The sequence below is a fragment of the Mustela nigripes genome, chromosome 15 (assembly GCF_022355385.1).
Source record: "Mustela nigripes isolate SB6536 chromosome 15, MUSNIG.SB6536, whole genome shotgun sequence".
Taxonomy (NCBI): Eukaryota; Metazoa; Chordata; class Mammalia; order Carnivora; family Mustelidae; genus Mustela; species Mustela nigripes.
The window spans coordinates 53,474,460-53,499,904 of NC_081571.1; the positions used below are offsets into that span (position 1 = coordinate 53,474,460).

The window sequence follows — 25,445 nt, forward strand, 5'->3', positions numbered from 1 at the left end:
TGCATTGTGCACATTCTTTTTTCAACTTTATTCATATGTTGAAAGTGTTCACAAATGAAAGTTGAAAGGATCATACAACAAATACCCAAATACGTGTCATCCGACTCAGCTATTAAAACCTCCCCATATGGGCTTTACTTGTCTACCCATTCATTTGTTTCTACTTAATCATTTCAAGGTAAATTACAGATCTCTCACCTCTAAAAACTTAGCCAGCATCTCTTCGGAGCAAAAGTATTCCTCCGTGTAGCTACAATGTCTGTTATACTGAAGGAAATTAGTAAATGTTCCCTACCATCTAATATCAAGTCCATATTCAAAATTAGCCAACTGTCTCCCAACTTTTTTGTTGACAGCTTATTTTATCTGAATTCTGATTTAATCAGGATTCACATATTACATCTTGGTGTTACGAATTCCGGCATTCTTCAAACTCTCTGTAGCTAGCTCATCTGCAGCTAGCATTTCTGATTTGTCCGCTAACAACACATTCACCTTCACTGTAGTAAAAAGTTAGCCATAGATATTCTTTGATTACTATATATTGGGACAGTGCTAAGGACTTTATAATTTTATTGAAATTCTAATTTTAGAAAGTCTAGTTTTGGGGCGCCTGGGTGGCTCAGTGGGTTAAAGCCTCTGCCTTCGGCTCAGGTCATGATCCCAGCATCCTGGGATTGAGCCCCGCATCGGGCTCTCTGCTCTGCGGAGAGCCTGCTTCCTCCTCTCTCTGCCTGCCTCCCTGCCTGCTTGTGATCTCTCTCTCTGTCAAATAAATAAATAAATAAAATCTTTAAAAAAAAAAAGTCTAGTTTTATTTTGCTATTAACATTTTCATAGAGAAATGTTATTCAAAATAATGCTATAGGGGTGCCTGGGTGGCTTAGTGGGTTAAAGGCTATGCCTTTAGCTCGGGTCATGATCTGAGGGTCCTGGGATTGAGCCCCACATCGGGCCCTCTGCTCAGCAGGGAGCCTGCTTCCTCCTCTCTCTCTCTCTGCCTGCCTCTCTGCCTACTTGTGATCTCTGTCTGTCAAATAACTAATGCTATATATACACACACACACACACACACACACATATATATCTTCTAAATATATCTAACATTTCTAAAATACCTAAATATCAGCTCTTCTAAAGATTTTACTTTTAAATAATCTCTGCACCCAACATAGGGGTCAGACTTACAACTCCAGGCACCTGGGTGGCTCAGTCATTAAGTGTCTGCCTTTGGCTCGGGTCGTGATCTCGGAGTCCTGGGATCGGGTCCTGCATCGGGCTCCCTGCTCTGTGGGAAGCCTGCTTTTCCCTCTCCCACTTGCTCTGCTGTGTTCCCTCTCTTGCTGTGTCTCTCTCTATTAAATAAATAAATAAAATCTTTAAAAAAAACAAAACAAAACCACAAACTTACAACTCCAAGATCAAGAGTCACACTTTCCTCACTGAGTGAGCCAGGTTCCCCCCAAATTATGCTTTTAAATGAAGTTCTGTGTAATTTACAAACCTATGGCTAATCATGTTTGTTAACATGTCTATATATATGTCTTACATGAGCCAAACAAATATTTATTTGTTTGGATTCAGAGAACGTAAATATTGAATACCCACAAGCAAGTCTGCTTTCTTGGCAGATCCAGGTTTTTTGTAATCAATGGAGATGAGTGAATTCTGTGGTGTGTGCTTGCTGTTGTGTCTTCTTTCTGTTCTTAAAGGTTTTTGTTAAGAAACCATATTAATTACAGTGACTTCATTATAAAACCTCCAAATATTTCCTGGAGGTAGGCTGACTATAATCTTATGAACTTACCTCCTTTTGGATATCAAAATTATAGTTGGCTTTATGCTTTGACTCCTTTCATGTTTATTGCCAGATAAATAATCACTGACTTTATCACTTGAATGTATTATTAGCTTTTCTTCTCTTAAAATGTTCCCCCATTATTTTTAAATAAATGATAGTCTTTTATTAAATAATATTGAATGCCTCCTTTTTTTTTTAATACCTCCTTATTGTTACAAAGGTGCCAAGTATATTGGGAAAACATTTACAGATTTATACTCTGATTTTTGCCAGATTTTCTTTTTTTGGTTCACAGAGAAATCTCATTGCCTCCCCTATCAAAAATATCCTAACTTGAGCTCTGCAAACAAGTAAAGACTGATTGATTGCATTTTTGAAAGTTTATAATAACTTCTTTAAAAACTTTTCCTTTAGGCTCTAGAAGACTCCAGCTGCCTGAAAAGGAGCGGCAGGGACAGTGGTTACGGGGATATCTGGTGTGCTGAACGTGGAGAATTTCCTACTTCTCCAGGCAACCATAAGCGAGAAGACTCCTTCGAAAGCTTGGACTCCTTGGGGTCTAGGTCATTCACAAGCTGCTCTTCTGATATCACATTGAGAGGTGGACGTGAGGGTGAGTTGCATTTTTGACTGTTTACTTTTAATGTGTTTGCATGTTAAGACAGATTTGGGAATGGTAGGAGAAAAGTGGAGCAAAATCTATTGGGGCAAACATTTTTAGCAAAATGTGGATTTTCACAGAGACTAGACTATTGGACGGTTTTTTTTTTTCCTTTTCTTTCTCTTTTTTCTTTTTCTTTTCCTTTGTCTTTCTCATTCCTTCCTCACTGTATCACCACTAGAATGGTGATAGTTTTCACTTTTTTTTTTTTTAATCCTTCCATGTTCAGAGGAAAGCAGGGAGACTATTAACCGAGACCTGTTGAATCAGTGATAATCGATCCTCATTCTCTTTTCTCCAGATTCAAGTTTAATAATCTGTGCTCGGAGGCCTATTCACTGATACATTTACACATAAAAAAGAAAGAGTCTATAAAAGTCTGTTCTAGTTCCTGAATAATTTTCTCCCCAAAAGATTAAAAAAAAAAAAAAAAAACATAAGGAAAAGCAAGAAGAATATTTCCGTAATACTCTCCCCAAAATGATTGATACCTATCACGATGGAGTATTATGCTAAACTTTGATAAATTAAATAGCCGTACTAGCATGGTATTAGAAAACCTCTTTTGCTTCTCTTAGTCCAGAGTAAATCCAGGATGGTATGAGGAAAGAACATGCAAATGAAAGTTACTCTGTTATGAGAGGACCCTTCTTTCAAAATCCTGATCAGTTATTTAAGTGTATGTCTTCTTCCAGTGGCCATTGGGTGGTGTCAGAAATTTCTTACTGTGTACCTCTAACAATTCATATTTAGGTAAATTGAAACCACCAGTAAAATTTCTGTGCTTCTACCATCAACATGAAAACATTGAGAGTTCTGGTCGTGAATTTGTGCTAGATTGTTAGGGATTTTACTTTGCGGGTTATATTGATAATCACACTTAAATTTTTAGTTGTTTTTCCTAAGGTTCTTATTACAAAACATTTAAAACCTCAGCAAAGTTGAAAGAATTTTACAGTTGAAGACCATTGTTCTGGCCACGTAGTTCTACCATGACATTGTACTATGTTCGCTTTACACATATTTACCCCTACATTATTTAACATCTTGTTTTTCCGAGGTACCTCAGAGTACCTTATACTTGTCCTAAATACTCAGCACACAGTCATCAACAGCAAGCTTTGTTGTTGTTCTGATGTAGTTTTACATAAAAGTGATGTATGATAGATTTGGTTTTGAAAAAGAAAATTAATCAACAAATTAAGGATCACCAACCCCCACATTCTTAGGTTTTAGAGCAGTAGTGACATTTGAAATTAAAAAAGTAAGTAGCTATCTAAGAGTTAACTTTTATATTTGCTTCTGTGTTCGTTGGTTGTCTGCTCTCCGATGGTTGCCTGCTGTCCGACGTCTGCTCTCTGACATTTCCGTAGCCCAGATGACCAGCACAGTTTTAAGGAAATGAATCTGAGCTTATAATTCATCTGAGTGATTAAAACTGTAAAAGCAGAGGCTGAAATTCTCAGCACACTATATTGCTTTGTGCTGACTGGATAACCTAACACATGCACTGTTTACATGTATCCTGCCCACAAAGACGGAGGGCATGTGGGAATAGACTTCCGGTGCTTCCCGTACGGTGGGCCTAGGGTGTGGAATGAAAGTCCTCTTGTTGGATACTTGCTGGAGTGGATGCCTGGTACATGTGACAGAAAGCAGAAGGCCACTGTGCCCTGATTCCTGATAGTGGGGAGGGAGTTGCAGAGCTTGTTTGAAGAGGGTGGAAGGGAAGGCTAAGTCCTTACAACTGAGGAAGGGAAGAAAAGCCTACTGGCTGCACAGATAATTGAACTTTTGTGATCAGTATGCTGAAATTCTGCTACGTACTGGTTGTAATCCCAAACTGATCTCCGCCGTTAGGATAGTATTTTTAGGTTAACAGCATGGCAGAGTCAAGGTGCTTGGTTTTATATAAAACCCCTTATTCTACCGAGAATATTTGCCTACTCTGTAGAAAACGCCACTGGACTCAAAAATAAAGAGATTTTAAGTTTAAATATTCCAAAGTAGAATAATCTCCCTGTGTGTTTAAAATTTCACAGGTACACATTTTGGCAAAACTCTTGAAGATCTTTCTTCTTTGCCAAAGATGTCATCTTTAGGAGGTCGTAAAAATGAAGCATCAGATTGACTCTTAACCCTCCTGGTCTTAGCGGCTGCTGCTTCCTCCCTTTCTGCCTTTTCTCCCTTACCCTGTTCTGGCCTCCTGGTCTCACAGGGGTGTGCTCAACCACTTCCTGTAGGCTATTCTCAGTGTTACTGACTGTAGATTTCTGGTGAGCAGGAGAGAGGAGACCAGACCGGCTCCAGCACAGGTTAACCCTATAGGGGTTCTTAGTGCCGAGAAGCTACAGTTCTCAAGTCCTCAGGTCCGTGGGTATGGAGCAAGGTCATGCTCCCAGGGAGCCCTGGTGGGAAGCAAGAAACATTTGCAAACTTTCTTTACAGATACACAGAAGCAGGAAGAAAAGGGCAGATAAGGGGGACAACTCAGCTTGGATCTCTAGTAGTACTTTGTAGCCTCTTTTCTTCCTGTTCCTTTAAAAAGAGCAGACTTATTTATTTTATAAAACCAGATCAGGATTTGTATCTGTCTGACCTTGAGGTGTGTCAAAGTACATTGTTTTGAATTTGTGTTTGAATGATTGGGGATCAAAACACAAGGTTCCTAATATTTCCATGGCCACCCTCAAAAAACCTTGAGTTTGTGTGTTCGTTTAGGAATGAGACTTGAACTCCTTCGAACCAAATGATTTCTAAAGTCCCAGCCTCCTCTCTGATGTGTGACTTTTGCTTCTAGAGGTCTCACAAGGATCTGGCTAACCCCTTTGTGATATTGTGCTTTCTGCTTCTCTTTCCATGTCCTCCCGTATCTCTCACCTCACAGAAATTTGAGACAACGGCATACTTTATTTTAAATTGCGGACTTTCCCTTGAATGACTCTTGGATCTCATTTTAGGCATCTTTGACTCGATCGCTACGTGTTACTCATTACAAGTTTATTGCATCCCACCAATAAATTTGATGTAAAGTCACAGGGGCAAGGAATATTGGGAAGAGAAGGAATTCAGTGGTTAATGGGGACGTTTTCTGCTTAGACTATACAACAGGAAAAGAATGTAGCGCATGCGCCTACAGTATGCAAAGCAAGTTCCTCCTAATGGATCTTATCACAACTTCATGACAAATTTCTAAAAATATTCCCCAGAGTTAGCAGAAGAGCCCTGGGTTTCCAAGGGAAGGACAAAGCAGGCTCGCTGTGTGGGTTCAGTTAGACAAATGATCTGGAGAATAAAGCAAATTCTCTTGCTTTTTTTATAGGTTGTGAAAGTGACACAGATTCTGAATTTACATCCAAAATGCAGGATTATAATAAAGATGATATGTCCTATCGAAGGATTTCAGCCATTGAACCCAAATCTGCTTTACCGTTCAATCGTTTTTTGCCCAATAAAAGTAGACAGCCGTCCTATGTGCCGGCGCCATTGAGGAAGAAAAAGCCGGACAAAAATGAGGATAACAGAAGAAGTTGGGCCAGCCCGGTGTATCCAGAAGCAGATGGAACATTTCCAAGGTACTGGGATGCAAGCTGATGATGGTGTTTTAAAATTCAGTATGCTTTGTGAATTTGCTGGGATTTTAAATATGGGAAAAGGAATGGTCCTTAAAATGTATTTCATGGATAATAAATTTCAGTAATGAAAAAATTTTTTTCTTACCTATATCTCTAGTCATGCATATCCTGATGATATTTCTTCCATTTAAAGTGTCAGCCTAGGAAGAGCCGGTTCTATTTTAGACGCATGCCTTTAGCCTAATGACATCTTTTAGCTGATTAGATGACTTTTGTTGTTCATTGTGAGCAGTTATTTTCTTCCATTTTTTTCCCCTGTCTTGATTGATCTCAGTGGACACGCAGACAGTCCTTTAATTTCCCATCAAATTAGCAGAGCAGAGTGGGATTTGTCAAATGCAACTTGCTGTCAGAAGGAAGTGTATGGTTCTGAAAGTGGTTCGGACTCCGAGGATGAACGAAGGTTGCCTGATATAGTTTTGGATGACTTAGCCAACCGTAGATTCCGAGTGAAAAAGAGGCCCGAGTGTTTCACATCGAAAACCACCTCTCCTAGCTCTTACTCACCAAGGTTTCCTCCTGCTGACACATTAGCCCCTGGGCCGTACGCACTGACGAGGTCAGAAAAATTCTCCCAGATCAGAGTGTCTGTGATGTTGGTTTTGATACATAACACCCCAGGTTGTTTGCAGTTTGTCTCTTTTTAACACATCTTATAATTATCTTTGGCCCTTGTGTATCAAGTTATTCTCTAATTAAAATGAGATGCCGTTATAATGCCTTAACTTTGTTCTAGGAACTTTAATGATGAGAGTGGCAACTAATATGTCCCATCCAGTGGCATAAACTCTGTGAGCCAAAAAGCATGCCTTTTTGTTCTGTGTCACAAATTGTCATTTGGTATCTTAACCGGTTGGATGTTTTGAACAGTAACGAGAGGAGAACTTGGGGCAGAAATGTGGAGAACTGGCCAAGAGCACAAGAAGCTTCAAGGTCCTCTTGTTACTTGGAAGTGGAAGAAGCCAAGACAAGCTTGCCCAACACCATCAAGGATGATCTTTATGTGCGAAAGCTAAGTCCAGTCATACCAAACCCAGGGAATGCTTTTGATCAGTTTCTTCCCAAATGTTGGATCCCAGAAGATGTGAACTGGAAAAGAATAAAAAGAGAAACTTACAGACCATGGTATAAAGAATTTCAGGGATTCAGGTTTGTCTCTGTGCACGTTTCTGTTGTCCTAGTGTTCCTTCGGCACCCTGGCTCGGTGCATTCTATGTGTGCTGCTTAAGGAGAGAGAGAGAGAAAGGTTACTTTTCTCTTTAATACCTATAGAAGCTCTGTAACTGCAAAAAAAAAAAAAAAAAAAAAAAATGCTGTTTAAATGTAAACCTTAGGACCTGGATCTTAAAAAGCCTTCTGCATGGCAGGATTTTCAGTAGTTGTAGTGTTCTCCAACTCTTTCTCCTTCCCTCCCTCCTTTCTCTGCATCGCTCTACAGTAGGAGGAATTCAGATTCTGAGGATGAGGATTTGGGCTCGGACAGAAGCTCCTCCATTTTTAGTAGAATCCAAAAAGCAAAACATAGGCTAGACAGCAGCTGCCAAAGACGTTCACTACTGCTGGAATTGGCAACCAAAGGGGCCAGGAACTCCCGGGACACCCATGCAGCCAGGAGAAGCAGCAGTGCCGCCGAGGAGCCCAGGTGTATCTGTGTGCATGAGCCTGCCCGCCTTGAGTCTGGCCTGGGACCCCTGCGCCAGCTGCTGCTGCTCCATTAATCTCTGACTGTGACGTGCTGGATCCTGACACCTCATTCATAATATTTAGCACAAAAGCCTAATGTATGACGCATTGCTTTCTGTGGGAGCGCATAAGCTTGGAAGTCTATAAAGTTAACTATTCTTCAGCACAATGATGTACAAGATAGTACATAGTTATGTGGGGCATAGTCAAATCTTTTGGAAAACTATTTCTAAAAAGCTTTTGCAGAAGTTGAACTTAGTATATGGTTGTGTTCTGTGTGGAGATGTGGAGAAAGGAAATAACTTTTAGATAAACATCAGGGCCTGCCAGTCTGGTGGGAAAAGGCAAAGAAAAGATTCATCAGGGTCTTTTTGAAAGGTTCACAGCATTTTCTTTTCTTTTCTTTTTAAAATTCTGCTGACTACCTGGTTGCATAAAGTGCTTGATGACCAACTCTTTGATCTCATCAAGATCGCTCCTGCTTCTCTGGGATGGGGACTACATCACCGTGGCTAACAGAATAAGGGAAGGGAGAAAGCAAATGTATGTACGACAGAGAGGCAAGTGCACTCTGTCTAGGTTCTAGCCCCATCAGTTGACCTGGCTGATGCCCACCTTTGCCAAGAAGTACACTCTGAATTTGCTTCTTTAAATGGTATCCAAGAAGGTCACGGGTGATGGTGTTAAAGGCTAGTCTTTCTTCCAAGCAAGAATCTCTCCCATGGTACCCTAAAATAATTCACCCATGGTAACGGGCTAGTTGCTCTGCTGCCTAATTACCTTTTCAACCTAAACTTAATAAGATTCTCCCTTCCTTTTTCTTTTCTGTGCTTCAGTCAGTTTTTATTACTTCAGGCACTCCAAACATACTCTGATGACATCTTATCTTCTGAAACAAATATCAAAATTGATCCCACTGCTGGCCCAAGGCTCATAACACGCAGAAAGAATCTCTCTTCTGCACCGGGGTATAAAAGAGATGACCTTGAGATGTCAACCCTCGATCCTGACTTAGAGAATGATGATTTCTTTGTCAGAAAGACTGGAGCTTTCCATGCAAATCCATATGTTCTCCGGGCTTTTGAAGACTTTAGAAGGTTTTCCGAGCAAGATGATCCTGTAGAGCGAGATATAATTCTGCAGTGTAGAGAAGGTGAACTTGTACTTCCAGATCTAGAAAAAGATGATATGATTGTTCGCCGAATTCCAGCACAGAAAAAAGAGGTGCCTCTGTCAGGGGCGCCAGATAGATACCAACCGGTCCCTTTCCCCGAACCCTGGACTCTTCCTCCAGAAATTCAAGCAAAATTCCTCTGTGTACTTGAAAGGACATGCCCACCCAAAGAAAAAAGGAAGAGCTGTAGAGTATTAGTGCCTTCCTACAGGCTGAAGAAAGATGACATGTTGACTCGCAAGATCCAGTCTTGGCAACTGGGGACGACTGTGCCTCCTGTCAGTTTCACCCCTGGTCCCTGCAGTGAGGCGGACCTCCAGAAGTGGGAGGCCATCCGGGAGGCCAGCAGACTTAGGCACAGGAAACGGCTGATGGTCGAGAGGTCAGAGTGTGTTTCTGAAAGGATTTTGCTTGTCATGGATGGTCTTGTGTAACTTTTCCTGTGTGAGAAAGTGGAATTGTATCGCCCAACTCTGCATGTCACGGGCCATTTTGAAGCATCCTGTAAAAATTTATATTGTCGTGAGAAACCTGTAGTGATTTCTTGGAAAAAGTGCAATTCCATATTTGCACAACGCTAATTTAGCTATTTGAGGCCTGTTTTAAAATGTGTAGACACAAACCTTGCCTTTGGCCTCAAGGAAGACTATGATACTATCTGCAACATGATGTTTCCGGAAACTGTTTTCCAGCCATGTTTATCGACTTTATATTCTCATGTCCAGGCTTTTCTGAACCAGTCTGGTTGTAGTTTAGTTTTCTGTGTTTCTCATATTTTGGAATGTATGATTTTATATGTAGACATTTCCTTTTAAATATGGCATTGCAAATTTCATTTAACTTAATTATGATTTTTGGTTTTGACCTAGGTTCCTTGGACTATCAATATATGACTTTTTAAATTTATAGTTTAAAATTCAGTGCAACCCTTATTAAAATGCATGAATGTTATTTGCCGTCTACTACATTTTACCTGTATGCAATTATGGCCATTTTGATGATAATGTGTCTGCATTTATGTGTTGTGCAACTTGCCATTTTGATGTTTAGCTTGTTGAACTTTGGGATGGACAAATACAAGGTTGATTAAAATCAGAGATCCACATCTAACTTCTATTCCTGGTAACAGGAAGCTCCTTGTTATGGATTTGTTGATTCAAGGTAAATTAGGAAACTCTTTATCTCACTTAATTTGATTCCTTGAGATATGAGATCAATTAGAAATTGAGACATTATCAAGAAGGTAATAAAACCTTTTGAGATTTGTCCATCTCTAGTTAGGATTGTAAAGATATTGAACATTTAGAGAGTAACAGAACTGAAAAGTGACTTTTAATTTTTGGTTTTCTGATTTCTTAGACTCTTTCAAAAGATTTATGGTGAGAATGGGTAAGTTTTTTAGTTCACAGTTAAAAAAAAAATCTGTGTATTGTTTGTCCTTTGTGTAAAATGTCACTGCGCTTCTATTCTGGCATGTCACTAAATGGGTACGCTGTGTGCTGTGCATGTAATTTTAAAAAATGGGAAAATTTTTCTTAATTTTGCAACCTAACGGTAGTATTTCTGTGCCCAAGCGCACAGTGCATGCAGTGCTATGTGACTGCGTTAGGTTTTTTCATTAGAAGTTTAAAATTTGGGTCTTCCCCCCCCATTCTTTTCCTTTTTTTTTTTTTTTTAAATTTAAGGAGTTGAATAAAAGTAACACAATTACTTGCCTAAGATTGGGTATATTTAACTTAGTATTTGATTGCTACAAAGACCAAAATTCTCACTTCTGCCTGTTGAAGCCCAAATAAAGCTCTTTTATTCTATTTTATCTTATTTTTCCAAATAAAGTTATTTTAGAACATTTTAGAAACTCTATGTTGGAAAAGGAATGCTAGCATTCACTTTAAAGTTGGAATTCATACAGTTGGCATTATCTATATACTCCTATTTTGGGGGGAGCTTTATTAACTGGGATGAGGAATAACATTAATTTTTTCTTGGTAGAGTTTGGAAACATTTTCACGATTCCTGATTAGAATAAAAAGTTATAATATGGCTGTGTCATAAAGCCAAAATCAGCTTCCCAAAACTGCAAAAATTAAAATCTTTTAAAATTTTCTGGAAATGTTTCCCTAAAGTAACAGTTAAAAGCAAATGCGACCATACTTTTACTTTTTACTGCGCATTGTAGAATCATTCATTCTTAGTGCAGAATAACCAGGTAAATGCATCTTAATATTTTCCATCAGACTTTCTGTGACTTTATGAATCTAATTGTTAATAGTTTTTGAACAAGAAGAAAATTTAAGTATGTCAAATATTTAAATCTGCCTAAGCCTTTGCAACTAAGTATCTTCCCCCACTGGGATTTATGTCATTTCTAAGAATCTTTAGTTTTGATAGGATTGGATAATAATAAGTGTAGAAGTCTTGGAAATTACTAAAATTACTATTTGAAGCCATATAACCATGCTAGGTATCAGAGGTGTAACTGAGTCACGGGCAACTAATTGCAAGTACTTCTCAGCGACTGATTTTAAAAAAGCAGTCTCCCAGCATGCTTTCAATGTGCCATGCAAAGGCACATTATTCCCTTTCCAGCTCCTCAGGGCTGAAAGCTTTCTCTTTGGTGAGGGTGAACGAGGTGCTGGACAGCATGACGCTTAAGCATCTGCTCATTTCATCACGGGAAAGCTTTTTTAACGAATGAAAAGTCTTTGCAGCTTTGAGCATTTTGAATGAAAACTTCCAGAATTTTCATTGCTAATAAGACCTGATAATGGCAGCAGTTTGTTTTTCTTAAAGAGGATGGAAGGACCCTGAGTACAGGCATGGGATCTGGGAACGCGAGCACGCACAGCTATTTCCGGGACTCCCTGTGTTCCTCTGGAGGGATGTGCCCCGTCTGACTGGGCTAAGAAGACAGAAGAGGAACTCAAATGCCAAGTTCAGAAAGCTAGAGATCTTTCTGGCTCTAGCTGGCAGCAGCAAATACCTTCTGTAGACTATTTCCAGGTTGTTGCTCGCGCAGTACAGTATTTGTTTTAAAGCCTGGTCCCCCTTGTAGTTGAGCGCCACGGTAACACAAATAAAGCAAGGCTGTCTGTAAATTGAGACTGATGAATAATGCATGACTTGTCAGATAATGGAGAGTAAAGCGAAAATGTCTTCAGAAAACTAAAGTGCGTTTTATACCACTTGTCATCAATACCTTTTATGTGGACATTTTTTTTTTCAGTGTTCTATCAGTTAGCAATGTTTTTCTTAAACCGATTTGCTGCAATGAAAACAAAAAGTTGGATTGAGTATAGGCATTTCATCTAGAACTTATTTCCTATTTTCTAGACGTGTTCCTATTACAGGAAACAAGTGATATCTCTTAATGATATTTCTTGGACATCCTCTCCGTTTTCAAGCTTAGAATACTTACCTGGAAAATCTTTATTGCTTAACATCCTGGGATTGAAAAATGACTGCCTGTAATGTGAATGCTTTCTTTTTGGTTAAGGACCAGGCGAAAGAGGAACGCATATTACCTCTTGAAGTCTTAGCTTATTCATTTTGGGCTTGCTTTTTACTGGCCTTTAACATCTGTCAGTTTGTTTATTTTTAATATGATGCTTTATATGTGGTATTTTGTCACATGCGCTTTTTATGTTGCATGGATTGTCTGTATGGTTCCATGACAGTTGAAAACATGGTTATGATGCCTCTTGGCAGAAGCTGTGAAGGACAAAGTTGTTGGAAGGGTATGTCATTATAATTTAGTCCTAGTAATAGGACTAAGCCATTCAATCTTCTGCCAGGATCAACAGGAGATGAAAACTGATTGAAAGTAAAGTTGTAACCAGAGACAACGAAGAGATGAACATTTCCTGTGTGGGTTTTGGCCAAAAAATTCTGTAGAACTGTGAGGACACCTAAAATAACAAAAAGGAGGAGGCAAATAAAGTAGATGTGAGTTTCTGGGGGTCTTGTCCCTAGTGGACATTCAGCAATATCCATAGACATTTCTTTTTCTTTTCTTTTTTTTTTTTTTAAGATTTTATTTATTTATTTGACAGAGAGAGATGACAAGCAGGCAGAGAGGCAGGCAGAGAGAGAGAGGAGGAAGCAGGCTCCCTGCTGAGCAGAGAGCCTGATGCGGGGCTTGATCCCAGGACTCTGAGATCATGACCTGAGCCGAAGGCAGCGGCTTAACCCACTGAGCCACCCAGGCGCCCCATCCATAGACATTTCTGATTGTTACACTGGGTGGGTTGGGGATGGGGGTTTGCTACTAGCAATCTGGTACTTTTGTATCCTGGGATGCCACTAAATTGTCCTACAAAACACAGGACGGCCCCCTACGATAAGTAATTTTCTACCCCCAAAATATCAATAGTGCTGCTATAGGGAAAACCTGATTTAGACTGTAAACCTATAAATGAAAAGTTTCTTATGTTATCATAGTAGTTTGTAGTCACTCTAGAGCCTATTATCCAGGTTTTAATACTGATTATGCTTTCGAGAATTCCTACAGTACCTAATGAAAATATATTCAAAAATGCATAAATAAGTATATCCCTGTCTTCCCCTGAAAGTTCAGGACCCCAGGGACCCCAGACTCAGTATCATGGAATTTCTACTTGCTCTTTAAAGCAACCAGTGATTTTATATTTAGGACATTTTCTACATGTTGGTCCTTTCTGATCCCTTACTTCTTAGATTATCTCTAGTCTGTGAGGCAGACAGTAGGTATTAGATGCATTGCAGGTACCTGAAGAAAGAGACACAGATATTGCAGCTTTCCCGAGGACGTCGAGTTAGTGAGTGGGAGAACCAGATGAGGGCATCATTTAAGGAGCTAACCCAGGTAGACCAGTTGGCAGTGTGACTGGCACACGGTAAGCCTTCAGGAGTTTAATGTTATACTGGTAATTCTGATAAGGAAGGAAAGAATTCTTCATGATCTGGCTGAAAGACTTCTGTACTCAGAAAGTTCTAGATTTTATCAGTGTGGCCTGGGGTGGCCTCACTAGTCTGAAGCTGTTTTGGGAGTTTTGTTCAAGAGATCCCGTGCACTCATGTTTGCCTTCACAAGAATAGTTGGTGTGTAGCACTGATGGTGATTAAAATACAAGCGGTGTAACCTTCCTTCTTTTCTTACAACAATCCCTTCCTTGCTTAGAAGATGAGGACCTGAGGCTCAGAGAAGCTAAGTGATGTTAGGTTGGGATACAGATTGATGCCACTACCAGGCTTGGGAGCCTCAGCAGGGTTCCCAGTGCTCGGTTCAGCCTGAATGGAATGTGCCCAGGCTTTCTTTAGGTAACTTTACACCCTCAGGAACAAAGGGAACTCCCATTCCTCCCTGACGCAGGGATTAGTCTGCTTTGGACGGTGTTGGGCTCCCTTGGTTCACACTGGGGATCTCCTCCTGGGTGCCTGACTCTGTGCTCTGAGCTCTCAGGAGGACAATGTAGCCTCTGTTCATGGTGAACATGTTTTCTGAAAAGGACTGTGTTAAGGTTTTATAGTGCAAGAGGGTGAGAGCTAATAGAGCGTGCGTGGATGTGTCTGGGCCAGCCGAGACTATCAGCCTTCCCTCCTACCAAAAGATTATTAAAATATTAGCATTTCCGTGTTTGTCCTGGAACTTAGGAAATCTTACGTGTTGGGTATCCAGATTATTCTCATGCCTTGGTCCTGAAAAATTTTTTCTTCCCTCTTTTTAGGAAGTCTGTTAAAATCCTAGCACAAAAAGTCTTATTCTTTGCAGTTATAGCTTAATTTATATTTTCAAAATCACATAAGGCAGGTTTATATATAGTCATACCTAGTTAAGAATATATTTTTAAAGATCCAGTATATAACTTGATATATATTTTATGTGTAATTCCTTAATACTCTTCAATAAATCCTACAAAGCTTTTCTTAAAAAACATTGGGGAGGAAATCCTGATTTATCCTACACACATAAAAAGAAACACTTTGAGTTTATTTTGCTTGATTAAGTATGATAAAAACATACCTCATTCTTGCCACAGGTGTTAAATGCATGTATCCTACATGCCTTGTTATGTGTTAATGGGTTTTTCTCCAAATGACATGTGGATTTGTGAGGGAGCTAAACTAAGCGCATGTGCGTGCAAACACACACACACACACACACAACCCTGTAATGCTAGGAGAAAGGTATAGCTAAAGCATTAGAGGAGTGGAGAGATAGGCCAGACCACTTTTGGCATAGCAGAGGTAGGAATTATTATCCAAGTAGTAGAATATTCTCTAGATCAACACATTTATCAACACCTACCATGGGCTGGACACTCTTCTAGGCTGAGGTGATACGGGAGACAAAATTCCTGCTTTGTAATCATATAAGATGAGGCAGGTGATGTGTCCATAAACACATCTTTTGTGTAGGGTGGTCAGGGAGGGAAACATTGAGGTAATGTCCAAGCAAATGACTGGAAGAGATAAGCCATATGATTGGTTGAAGAGTCAGTAGAAGAGCAGGAGGTTGGGCACATGCAAGGAAACCAGTTGGTGGAGCAGTGTGAGTCAAGGGCGTGATGGGAGATGAGCTGAGAGAGGTGGGCAGGATCCAGGTAATGTCCTAGGTCTTGGAAGAATCTGCTTTTAACTTGTGTGAAATGGAAAGAAACTGGTGGGTGCATGGCACAGAGATGTCACGATCTGAGTGCAGTTTTGAGAAGATCCCTCTGGCTGTGCTTTAAGCATATACTGTTGAGCAGGAAGGGGTAGAAGCAGGAAGACTGATTATTGTAATAATCCATGTGGGAGATACGATGGCTTGGATCAGGGTGGTAATGGTAGACGTGGTGAGAAGTGGTTGTGTCCTAGTTATAATTAGATGGTAGACTTACAGTGTTTACTGATGGGATCAGTTATGATGTATAAGAAAAAGAGGCATCTAGGAGGACTCCAAGATTTTTGGCCTGTAATCTGGAGGATGGAGTTGAATTTCATTGATGAGTATGTTATGGGTGAATAATCATGTTTTTGGTCTATGACAAGTCAAGTTCAAGTGGGAGAATGAATAGAAAGTTATACATACCCATCCAGTGTTTAATGTATCTGGGATCCTGAGGAATGAGTGGCATTTTAAAAGGTATATATACAGATGAAGGGCTTTCATATTGGAACAGTTAAAGACAGGTTCACTAGACCTGGAGCCTGGGTGATAATTTAAGCTACTTTAAAGGTCTAGGTAAGAGTTGACTGTGTTCTGATCTAGGGTGTTGGCAAAAGAAGTGGAAAGAAAAAGACACTGAATAAGAGGACTTGATAACTAATTGAAAGTAGGGAGAAGGGAGAGGCAAAGGTGAAAAATGGCTCTTAGGTTTCAAATGTGGATGATTGGAAGCAGGTTACACCATTAACAGCCACAGGCAGAAAAGCAGGTTTGGGGACGAGATTGAGTTTGGCTACATCAACAATAACCATGTGTTTAGTGAGTTATAGTTTACAAAACCCTTCTTAGATATTATTTCAATTGGTCCTTTTACAACTAAGGTGCCTAGGGGATATCCATGCAGATATTTATTCAACAAGTAATTGGAATTGAGTCAAGGTAGGGCCTGGCCCGGGGCTGTGGATTGGGAATCATTTGCATAGAGGCCCACTGAATTCCTGAGCTAGCTAAGAGCAAGTGTGTCATAAAAGAAACGTGGTGATAGCAAACTCTTGGGAGGGTGAAGTTTAAAGGTCCAAGAAGGAAATGTAAAGTTACTTAAATAACTTACTTAAATAAAAGTGGAGTCTGTTAAAATGAAATAAAATCCACAGTGCATTATGAAAGTTCTGTAGGAAAGCACATTTTGGGTACTCCACTTTGAAAAGCTCTCTTTCATTCGTGCCTGCTCTCTAGTATTCATATTGGACTACTCCATGCCTACTACTCTAATCTCCAGTGCAATGGACCATCCCTTCCCGGTGCCTCTAGTCTAACGCTGCACTCTGCTCATTGGTTCTACTCTAGATTGAGCTCTCTGAGAGCTAATCCTCAGTACATACTCATGACAATATCACACATCAGGTGACATGCACTCTGCCTTAATAAAACAGAGGGCTGTGGAGGTCATTCCATTATAACTGGCTATTAGAAACTACCCATGGTGCATTGAGAATACGTCTAGTGCGGTGGTGGCTGGATTTTAGAGAATCCTTGAGAAGAAGTAACATGTTTATTCATGGTAATGAACTTGAGGAGAAAATATCAGGTAGTCATTAAATTATTTAATAAGTGCCCAGAAAAGGCAGCCAGACCTTAAAAGATTATCTTTGGGGAAGATAGAAACCTACAGATGATTCTAGTAAATATTTCTTTCTGAAGTACGCCTTTCATGCATGGACCACTCCAAATATGAACATTATTTCTTTCAGACTCATGGAGAGCTCATTTAGCCATTTTGTGAAAGAATTCACACTTGAGTTGAGTGCTAGGCTCTTGTTTCTGCGTTTTGGAAAAACACCATTTATCTCTGTAGTGCTATTTCTGTGATATCACGAAAACGTCTAGGTAGTACAGCAGAAATTTAGATGGAATTTCCAAACAAAAGCCCAGCCTTCCAGTTTAACCCTAAAGCCGGTCATGTGACCCTTGGTTACCATGGGTATTTTTGTCGTAGGAGTAAGTCCATGAGTGATGTCAGCGCGGAGGATGTTCAGAACTTGCGTCAGCTGCGTTACGAGGAGATGCAGAAAATAAAATCACAATTAAAAGAACAAGATCAGAAGTGGCAAGATGTGAGTACTTTATTGGGAGAAGGGAAGGCTGGGGGAAAGTCTTCTTGTTGGATTCCTTCTTGCTTCTTTTACAAGAAGATCAGTATACTTGAGATGATTTTCCTTCCTACAGAATGGAGTTCTACAGAAAACATGATCAGCTTCCTTTGAAAAGGCTTGTACCCCTTTCTGGCCTATCACTGTTGCCTATTTCTAAAGGCCACTGTGAAAAATATAGTAGGATATTTATTTTCTCATATTTTCTGAGTTCTCAAAAATGCGAATCTGCTTCCTTACAGTGCGGTTAATCTGTTCCTGTGCTGTGGTCAGTTGAATTTGGGGGTATGACTGTTATTGAAGCTTATGAAGGGGAAAGACTTAATGCAAAGTTTAGAGGGGCAGGGGTTCCAGAACAGTCTGGGCATTTGCAGGGAGAGATGAAGGGGGTTCTTAGAGTTAATACAGATTTGGGGAGAAATAAATATAACTAGGCGTAATATTTTGGCTGGAAAAGTAATTGTCTGATGTGAATCAAAATGAGATGTTTTCACAGAGCTGATTTATATCCAGATGTTTATATGGACACAGACTTAATATTTAACTTTGTCCCTGCAGGGAAAAAGCTTGACCTTTTTTGAAAGGGGTAATTGTTACAAACCAAAGGAGTGTCTAGAAACACAATAGATAAATTATACAGAGCAAGCCCAAAGGAGTTTGAGGATAACTTTATGGGAAGAGTAGAGCGTTAGGATGAACAAAAGGGCCAAGGAGGGTAAATCTTCATTTTCAGAGAGATTAAAGTCTATGAAATGAAGAATCTCCTGCCTTGGCTGCATTTCTCAATTTCGGTGTCTCTTTTAGTTGGGAACTTGAGTTAATGATCAAGAAATAGTAATTCAATGTCACTTTGCCCAGATACATGGGGACAGTTTGGGTGTGAAAATGAATATTGAGGCGTTATCTGTTAATGCTGTTGAAAATACATGCTGATTATTTGTAGGACTAAACACACACTGCTTTTGTTCTTTTTGGAACAAAAAGAAGTGGTTCTTACTGGCTTCAGGCTGTTCTTAAGCAGGAATGGCTCTGTCAACTCTTAAGGGTATGAAACCGGACTAGTTTAGTCTGAGATCCTGGATGTGCCTCTCTTTGCATTGGAATAGCAGTTCTTAGCATGGCATTTCTCCATTTGGGAGACCTAGAAAAGTCTGTACCATCCAAAATGTTTTAAACCCTTGAGAGTCACAACCAGCTTAGGCTGCTAGGGCTCATTTAAAAGCAAAATCAGGTTGCTTGTCCTGGGGTCGCCCGGCTAGCTTAGACTGTTCCTGGGAATATGAGAAACAGGTCCACTTTTCCTATGGGATCTTCCTTATTGCCCTGTTGTTGCGTGGAGTATACTTGCTTTAAAATCTTATCCTCAAGCCTGACCTCCCCAGGAAAGCCTTTTTCAAACTCTGCCCTCCCCTGCCAGAGGTAGCGTTGTCCACTGTCTCTCCTTCAGACCCCCACCATCCTGTGCTGTCCCATCACACTCATTGTTGAACCTTTATTTACAAGTCCCTTTCCTTTCCAGACCAAGAGTTCCTTGAGGGAACCCACATTGTACGCGTCTGCGTGTTTGTGGTCCTCTGCCTCAAAGTAGGGATCCAGTGCAGCGTATGTTAAATGAAAGATAGAGTATGTATTTACGCTTCACCATTACCATCCTATCTCTGTTCCACCTGTGCTAGTGAAATATGACATTTCACACAGCAGCCAGATTATTGGAGTAAGGTAAAAATGAAGTTGAAACACTTCCTGATCTTTCTGGCCGGACACCCAATCACAGGCATTTAGCATGCATTGTGAAATGAGCAGGGAGACAGGAAAACAGTAAGGGGGTCTATCTTATTAGGTCAGGTTTTTTCGACAGACACACGAGATAAAGGTTAGTACAGAAACGCCAGCTATAAAAAGCAAAATTAGGCCACCTTGGCATCAAGTTGGAGTGAACAGTTTCAGCGATGTAATGGGACACTCCGGCGCGCTCTCCCTGCCGGAGAGGGTGTGTAGAAATTCAGGTGTGCCTGCGCTGATGTGATTTTCTTCTGCTAGGACCTTGCAAAATGGAAAGATCGTCGAAAAAGCTACACTTCAGATCTGCAGAAGAAAAAGGAAGAGAGGGAAGAAATCGAAAAGCAGGCACTAGAGAAGTCTGAGAGAAGCTCTAAGACGTTTAAGGAAATGCTACAGGACAGGTAATAAAGCTGAGGACATATCACGGTGGGAGTTCCTAGTGTTAGAAATCCATATTTTATATAAAGGGAGGATACCAGTATTAAACCATAAGCAAACAGGATTTGCTGTGCAATGAGAAAGTATTGCTGTAATAAATAGTGACTTGGATTAACAAAGTGGGTGCTTGATATAGGTGTGCATTCTTGATTTTTATGTTGTATATTCAAGTTCAGTATTGGGTTGTTGGCCATCTTTGGTGCAGAAAATAAACTACCTTTTCTCCTTTTAAGATGAATTTAGGAATGGAATGGCCACGTAAAACCAGCTCCCACTCATCTAAATTGTGTAAAATATCAAGTTCCTTTTCATGTTTTAGTGGTGCGATTAAAATTCTGTTTTAAAGGAAGACGATATAAACACAAGCGTAAGGGGTTTATTTTTGGCATTCCAACATAACAGGATAAAGGTCCAATGTAAACTTTCCTGTAGAGCAGTTCCTATGAGAAACCTTGGAATATTTATAGGTCAGGGGAAGGCAAATATGCTTTAAGGATAATGTCAAAGAGGAAATGTGCTGTCAGGTGAAGTTAAACAAAGCTGCTTTGTGCCTTAGAAGCAAATGGTAAGCACAGTTTCATTCACTTAGGAGGTATTCCCTGGTGAAAGGTAGCAATGAGGTTGGATGTGTCATGGGCTTCTCTATAAATATGAGTGGTGTCTTTAATTTGTAATAATTGTCCATGCAAGTCCTATCAAGCTGTATGAAATCACCTACTAACTTGATCTTAACTGAAGTCTAAGTCTTCTGTGGTCTTTTGTTTTTACTAAATTATTTAAAATTATATACAGGAAAAAAACCTCCCAGCCCTATAAAGGAATCCACATCTTTGGAAGGTTCAAACTGGTTGTCGGACAATCAGTTATACTTAGAGTATGCTAATTTGGGAAGATCGATAAACTTGTAGGTTAAACTTTGTGCATGTTCCCTTACTCAAATATCCTCATTTTCTCATTAACATCTCTTTACGACTAAAAAATCCCGCCGAGGTATTTGAGAGCCAGTTTTAGAAAAAAAGAAAAGAAAAGAATCTAGTTCCTACAATCTTTTAGTGTGGCACTAAAAAAAAAAAATTACCTGTACTTATACTCCTATTTTGTTAATATCATGTTGGTTATTGTGTGACGTCAGTAGCCTTTTTATTCTTAGTCCGTTATATGTTACTGCCCAAGTGACCTCTGTGTTTCCACCTTGGTGTGTCACATGCGTAACCTGGTGTCGTGGTGTGCTTCTTCTTGCTAAGGGAATCCCGAAATCAAACGTCCACAGTTACCTTGAGGAGGAGGTTGCATTCTTTTGATGACATATTGCATGAAGAGATGCTTTCCCCTACACGGACCATGTCAGAAGCAAGTTACCAGAGTGAGAGAGTAGAAGAGGAGGGAACAGCATATTCTACAGAAATTCCTAAACAAGATGCCACGACTTGTGCAAAAAGAGAAGATGCTGCGGCCGCTGACGTCCACCTTCCTTCTAAAAGCCCCATCGAAGAACAACGCCCAGACTCTTTTTCCTCTCAGCCTTCACTGACGACACAAAGAGAGTCGACTCGAGTTTCAGCCTCTCTCCCTAGAAGTTACCAGAAAACCGATACAGCCAGGTTAACATCTGTGGTCACAGCGAGACCTTTTGGCTCTCAGGCAAGGGGAATCTCATCACTCCCGAGATCCTACACGGTAAAAAAATATGTTCCCAGGTTATTTAGTCTGTTCTCAAGAGCCAAATGTTGGGGAACTTGTGTCGAAGTTTGATTTACCTCTACTTGATATAGAAAATACGCATAACTTATGGATAGGGCCATTTTGTGTCAGCTGATCTAGATTCAATAGATGTTTAATGCTTAAAGTAGAACAAGTCTGTGGAGCTGGTTAAACTTGACCTTCAGTGAAAGTAAGTAAGGCCTGATGTATTTTAAAGAACGAATAAGCTGCTTTCTAAGGCAGAGCATGTTTTAGTGTTGTATTTTCTCAAATAAAGCTTTTGTAAGGTATTAGGCTAAACCATATGAAGATGCTAGTAGTTCTTTTTGACCTACAAAACAGCAATTTCGCGTGGTTCAACCTAAATATTTTCAGATGCCTTAGGTACAACTTTCTATTTTTCTCTGATTACCTGCTTTATTAGAATTTGATATGCTTGAATGCGGTTATTAAAATGTATCTAATGGTTCTATTTATATTGGGATTTTTAAGAATAGAGAAAATGGAAATATTTGCCCTGAGAATGAAGCAGTATTATGTAGCTGACGGTGAGGGCATTGCAGGAGAGTGTTAAGGTCAATGTTCAGATTTATTTTTACCCCTGCCAGTAAAGTATCCTAAAATCTAAGAAAAAAACTTGAAAAAATATTCAAGGTAAGGAAAACCTCCCTAAACTAGCCAGGGAAGTCCTAATCATTATAGTAAATAAAATAGAGATATATTTGGCAGCATAAAAAAAAATCAAATATATATGGCTCATTAGACAGTCAAAAGACAACTTACAGTTAAACAGTCAAAAGACAACTTACAGTCAAAAGACAACTAAACAGTCAAAAGACAACTTACAGACTCAGAAAAATATAGCAAAATAAATTCTGGATGTAAGTTTAATATAACTAGGATTTCACATGTTCCTACAGATTGATAGGAAAAAAGATAAGGGGTAGAATAATGGATATAGAAATGAGTAGCCAATTTAAGGAAGAGAGAGTTCAGAATTTTGATAACATAGCACACACTGAGGCGTGTTCAGCCTCATGAGAGCAAGAATGAGGTGTATAGCTTTTCACACATCAGATTGACAAACACTCAAAATATTGAAAATGTCTAGTGTTGGCAAGAAGGCAGAGAAATAGCCATTCTTCTATATTCCTTTGGGAGTGCATTGCTACAGTTTTTTTCGAGAAGATAAATATATATAAAATTTATATATTACTTTTTAAAATATTACATGTATTACATCTGAAATATCCTTTGGTCCAGCGAGTTTACTTTTGGGAATCTATAAAAATAAATATTGCAATTATAGAAGTATGTGGGTACTTGTTGTAGTGTTTTTGGTGGTTACAGAACACTTGAAACAACACTGAACGCATATCAAATGAATAAATTGTAGAAATCCGTACCATGGAGCATTCAGCAATTAAAAGGCTAGTCTAGTCTGTCTATTGGCTAATTTATCTATTGACCTATCAGGGTGATTTAAATGAGCAAAGCAAGTTTCAGCAGTATGTTGATAATATCATCACTTTGTAAAAAAACGAATCCCCTTCCCACTACATATGTGCCTATCTGTGAGCAGGAACGAATGTGCTCCGAGCTTTTAGTCATAGATGCTGTGGGAGATATGTTATTTTCATAGTTTTAAAGTATTTAATATACATGTTTTTTTAAACAGAAATCTAATGATACCAACCTTGAAATGGTGTTTCCCTTTTTAGATGGATGACTCTTGGAAGTATAACGGACATGTAGAAGATGCTAAGAGAACTCAGAACAGTCTGGTCAGCACCTCTGTGCAGAGACCTGACCTAAGCCAGCTCGTTTCCAGCAAGTCCAGCGAGAGAGAGAGAGCCGAGGTGGGAGAAGGTGTGATGGGGCTGCCGTCCCCCACACCCTCCTACTCATCCCTTTCCCAGGACCAGGCTGACACTTCCAGAGCCACACTGTCTTCCACATCTGGCCCTGATTTAACGTCTGAGTTTGGAGAAGGGGGAAGCTCACCACAGATGGAGGACTCAAGGTCACAGGTGAGTTTGGGAAGGCTGCCTGTCCCCCAAGCTCAGAAACTTCAGTATTGAAACCTGGAAACGGGGCTTCTAACCTCTGGGCATTATTATCTGGGTTGATGGTGTCCAAAATCATGTGGCTGTTGGTTTTTAGCATATCTCAGAAGAAGTAGGCCTCTTGCACCTTTCCGTTTGTAGGTCCAGAACACTTGTGTTGTGTGTGTATTGAGGCTTTTTGGAGCAATCTCTTTAGGGTTTGGCTGTTTTTTTCCTCTCTATTCCTCAGTCCAGTAACTGTTGTCTTATACCCCTAGTGGTCAGTGGTCCCTGGTTCAGGTGTTGGGGTCACCTGGGAGGTTACAGATTCAGGTCTACCGGGTAAGTGAGGTTAACTGACCACCAGGGGAAACGGGTACACATGCTCGTTGTGGCCTCTAGGGACGTGGCCTTTCTGTCCTATCATATTAACCTTCTCATGACTTGTATTTGTTTATTTGAGAGAGAGCTTGAGCCTGTGAGCAAGCAAGTGGGGGGAGGGGAAAGGGGGAGGGAGAATATTTCAAGTAGACTACGCTTCCCCTTGACCTAAGCAGGGAGCCCTTTACAGGATTGGATCCCATAACCCGTGAGATCATGACCTGAGCTGAAACCAAGAAGTCAGATGCTTCACCGACTGAGCCACCCAGACATCACAACCTTTCCGTGACTTTTAATACTGATTTACAAAGTCTACAATTGTGTGGCTTTTCTTGTATTTTAATGGGAATATTGAGGCCTTGTTACAGTATGACGGTTATATTCCTTAATGTTTGGAGTCTAAACAAAATGTACGATCAGAAGAAGAATGATGGGGGGGCACCTGGGTGGCTCAGTGGGTTAAGCTGCTGCCTTCGGCTCAGGTCATGATCTCAGGGTCCTGGGATCGAGCCCCGTGTCAGGCTCTCTGCTCAGCAGGGAGCCTGCTTCCCTCTCTCTCTCTGCCTGCCTCTCTGCCTACTTGTGATCTCTGTCTGTCAAATAAATAAATAAAAAATCTTTAAAAAAAAAAAAAAAGAAGAAGAATGATGGGGATGGGGTGGAGGCATGTGTAGTTTTTCTTACTTAAAACCATCATAGATTGCTTTTAGGAGAATTGCTAGGTAATGAATGTAGTATGTTTTATATGTAAGCTAAAAGTCATTGATTGTCTAGAGAACGGAAAGCTTTTCTTAAAAAAACAAAACAAAAACCAAAGCTCCCCCAAAACCCCCAAACATCTTTGTTAAGCAGTTTGATAGCTGTATGAACCCCGTAGCATGGAGGAACTCCTTTGGTTCTCTGGCTTAGTCAGGCATCCTCTGCTGCCTTACCACCAAGGTGTGTGTGTCTTCCAAGGCATAGTACCAAGTATATAACTTGGCCTAAATTATATTCATGAAAGAACTATGTCACTAAGTTGATATGGCATATTTGCTACAGAAAAGCATTACAAGCTTAAGAATTTTTTTCTGATTGTGAAGTACTTCGTGCTTGAGAAAATTTGGGAATGCAGGAAAGGGTGCATGATAAAAAGGACGGGTAATCCCATCTTTTAGAGATGACCTTTGTTAACATGGAGGTATATTTCTTCGTTGGGCCCATGCATATTTACAAACATGTATCCAACAGTGATCTCTTCAGCTTGCTAGAATCATTAGGTGTAAAATTTTTTTGCTTCGTTTTTAAAGAATTGGAAATCTGTAATTAGCATCCTGAATTTCAGTGGATGAGAATGGTAGCCTATGGTATACTTGGAGAGCATAAG

The 25,445-nt window shown here is 40.0% G+C and overlaps 1 protein-coding gene across 7 annotated transcripts in view; it reads left to right on the forward strand.

Annotated features, from left to right (window-relative positions):
* The window catches only part of LMO7 (LIM domain 7), a 208,405-nt gene that overhangs the window by 150,147 nt on the left and 32,813 nt on the right, over nt 1-25,445 (forward strand). For 3 of the 7 annotated variants that reach the window (XM_059377824.1, XM_059377825.1, XM_059377829.1), the window contains exons 8-13: nt 2,216-2,414; nt 5,785-6,037; nt 17,579-17,696; nt 19,773-19,915; nt 21,197-21,629; nt 23,375-23,683. In XM_059377824.1, the coding sequence (XP_059233807.1) occupies nt 2,216-2,414; nt 5,785-6,037; nt 17,579-17,696; nt 19,773-19,915; nt 21,197-21,629; nt 23,375-23,683 (1,455 nt within the window). Of the gene's footprint in view, nt 1-2,215; nt 2,415-5,784; nt 6,038-6,967; nt 7,247-8,616; nt 9,337-10,313; nt 10,344-17,578; nt 17,697-19,772; nt 19,916-21,196; nt 21,630-23,374; nt 23,684-25,445 lie in introns of all 7 variants that reach the window. The other 4 variants (XM_059377830.1, XM_059377831.1, XM_059377827.1 and 1 more) reach the window with 2 other exon arrangements.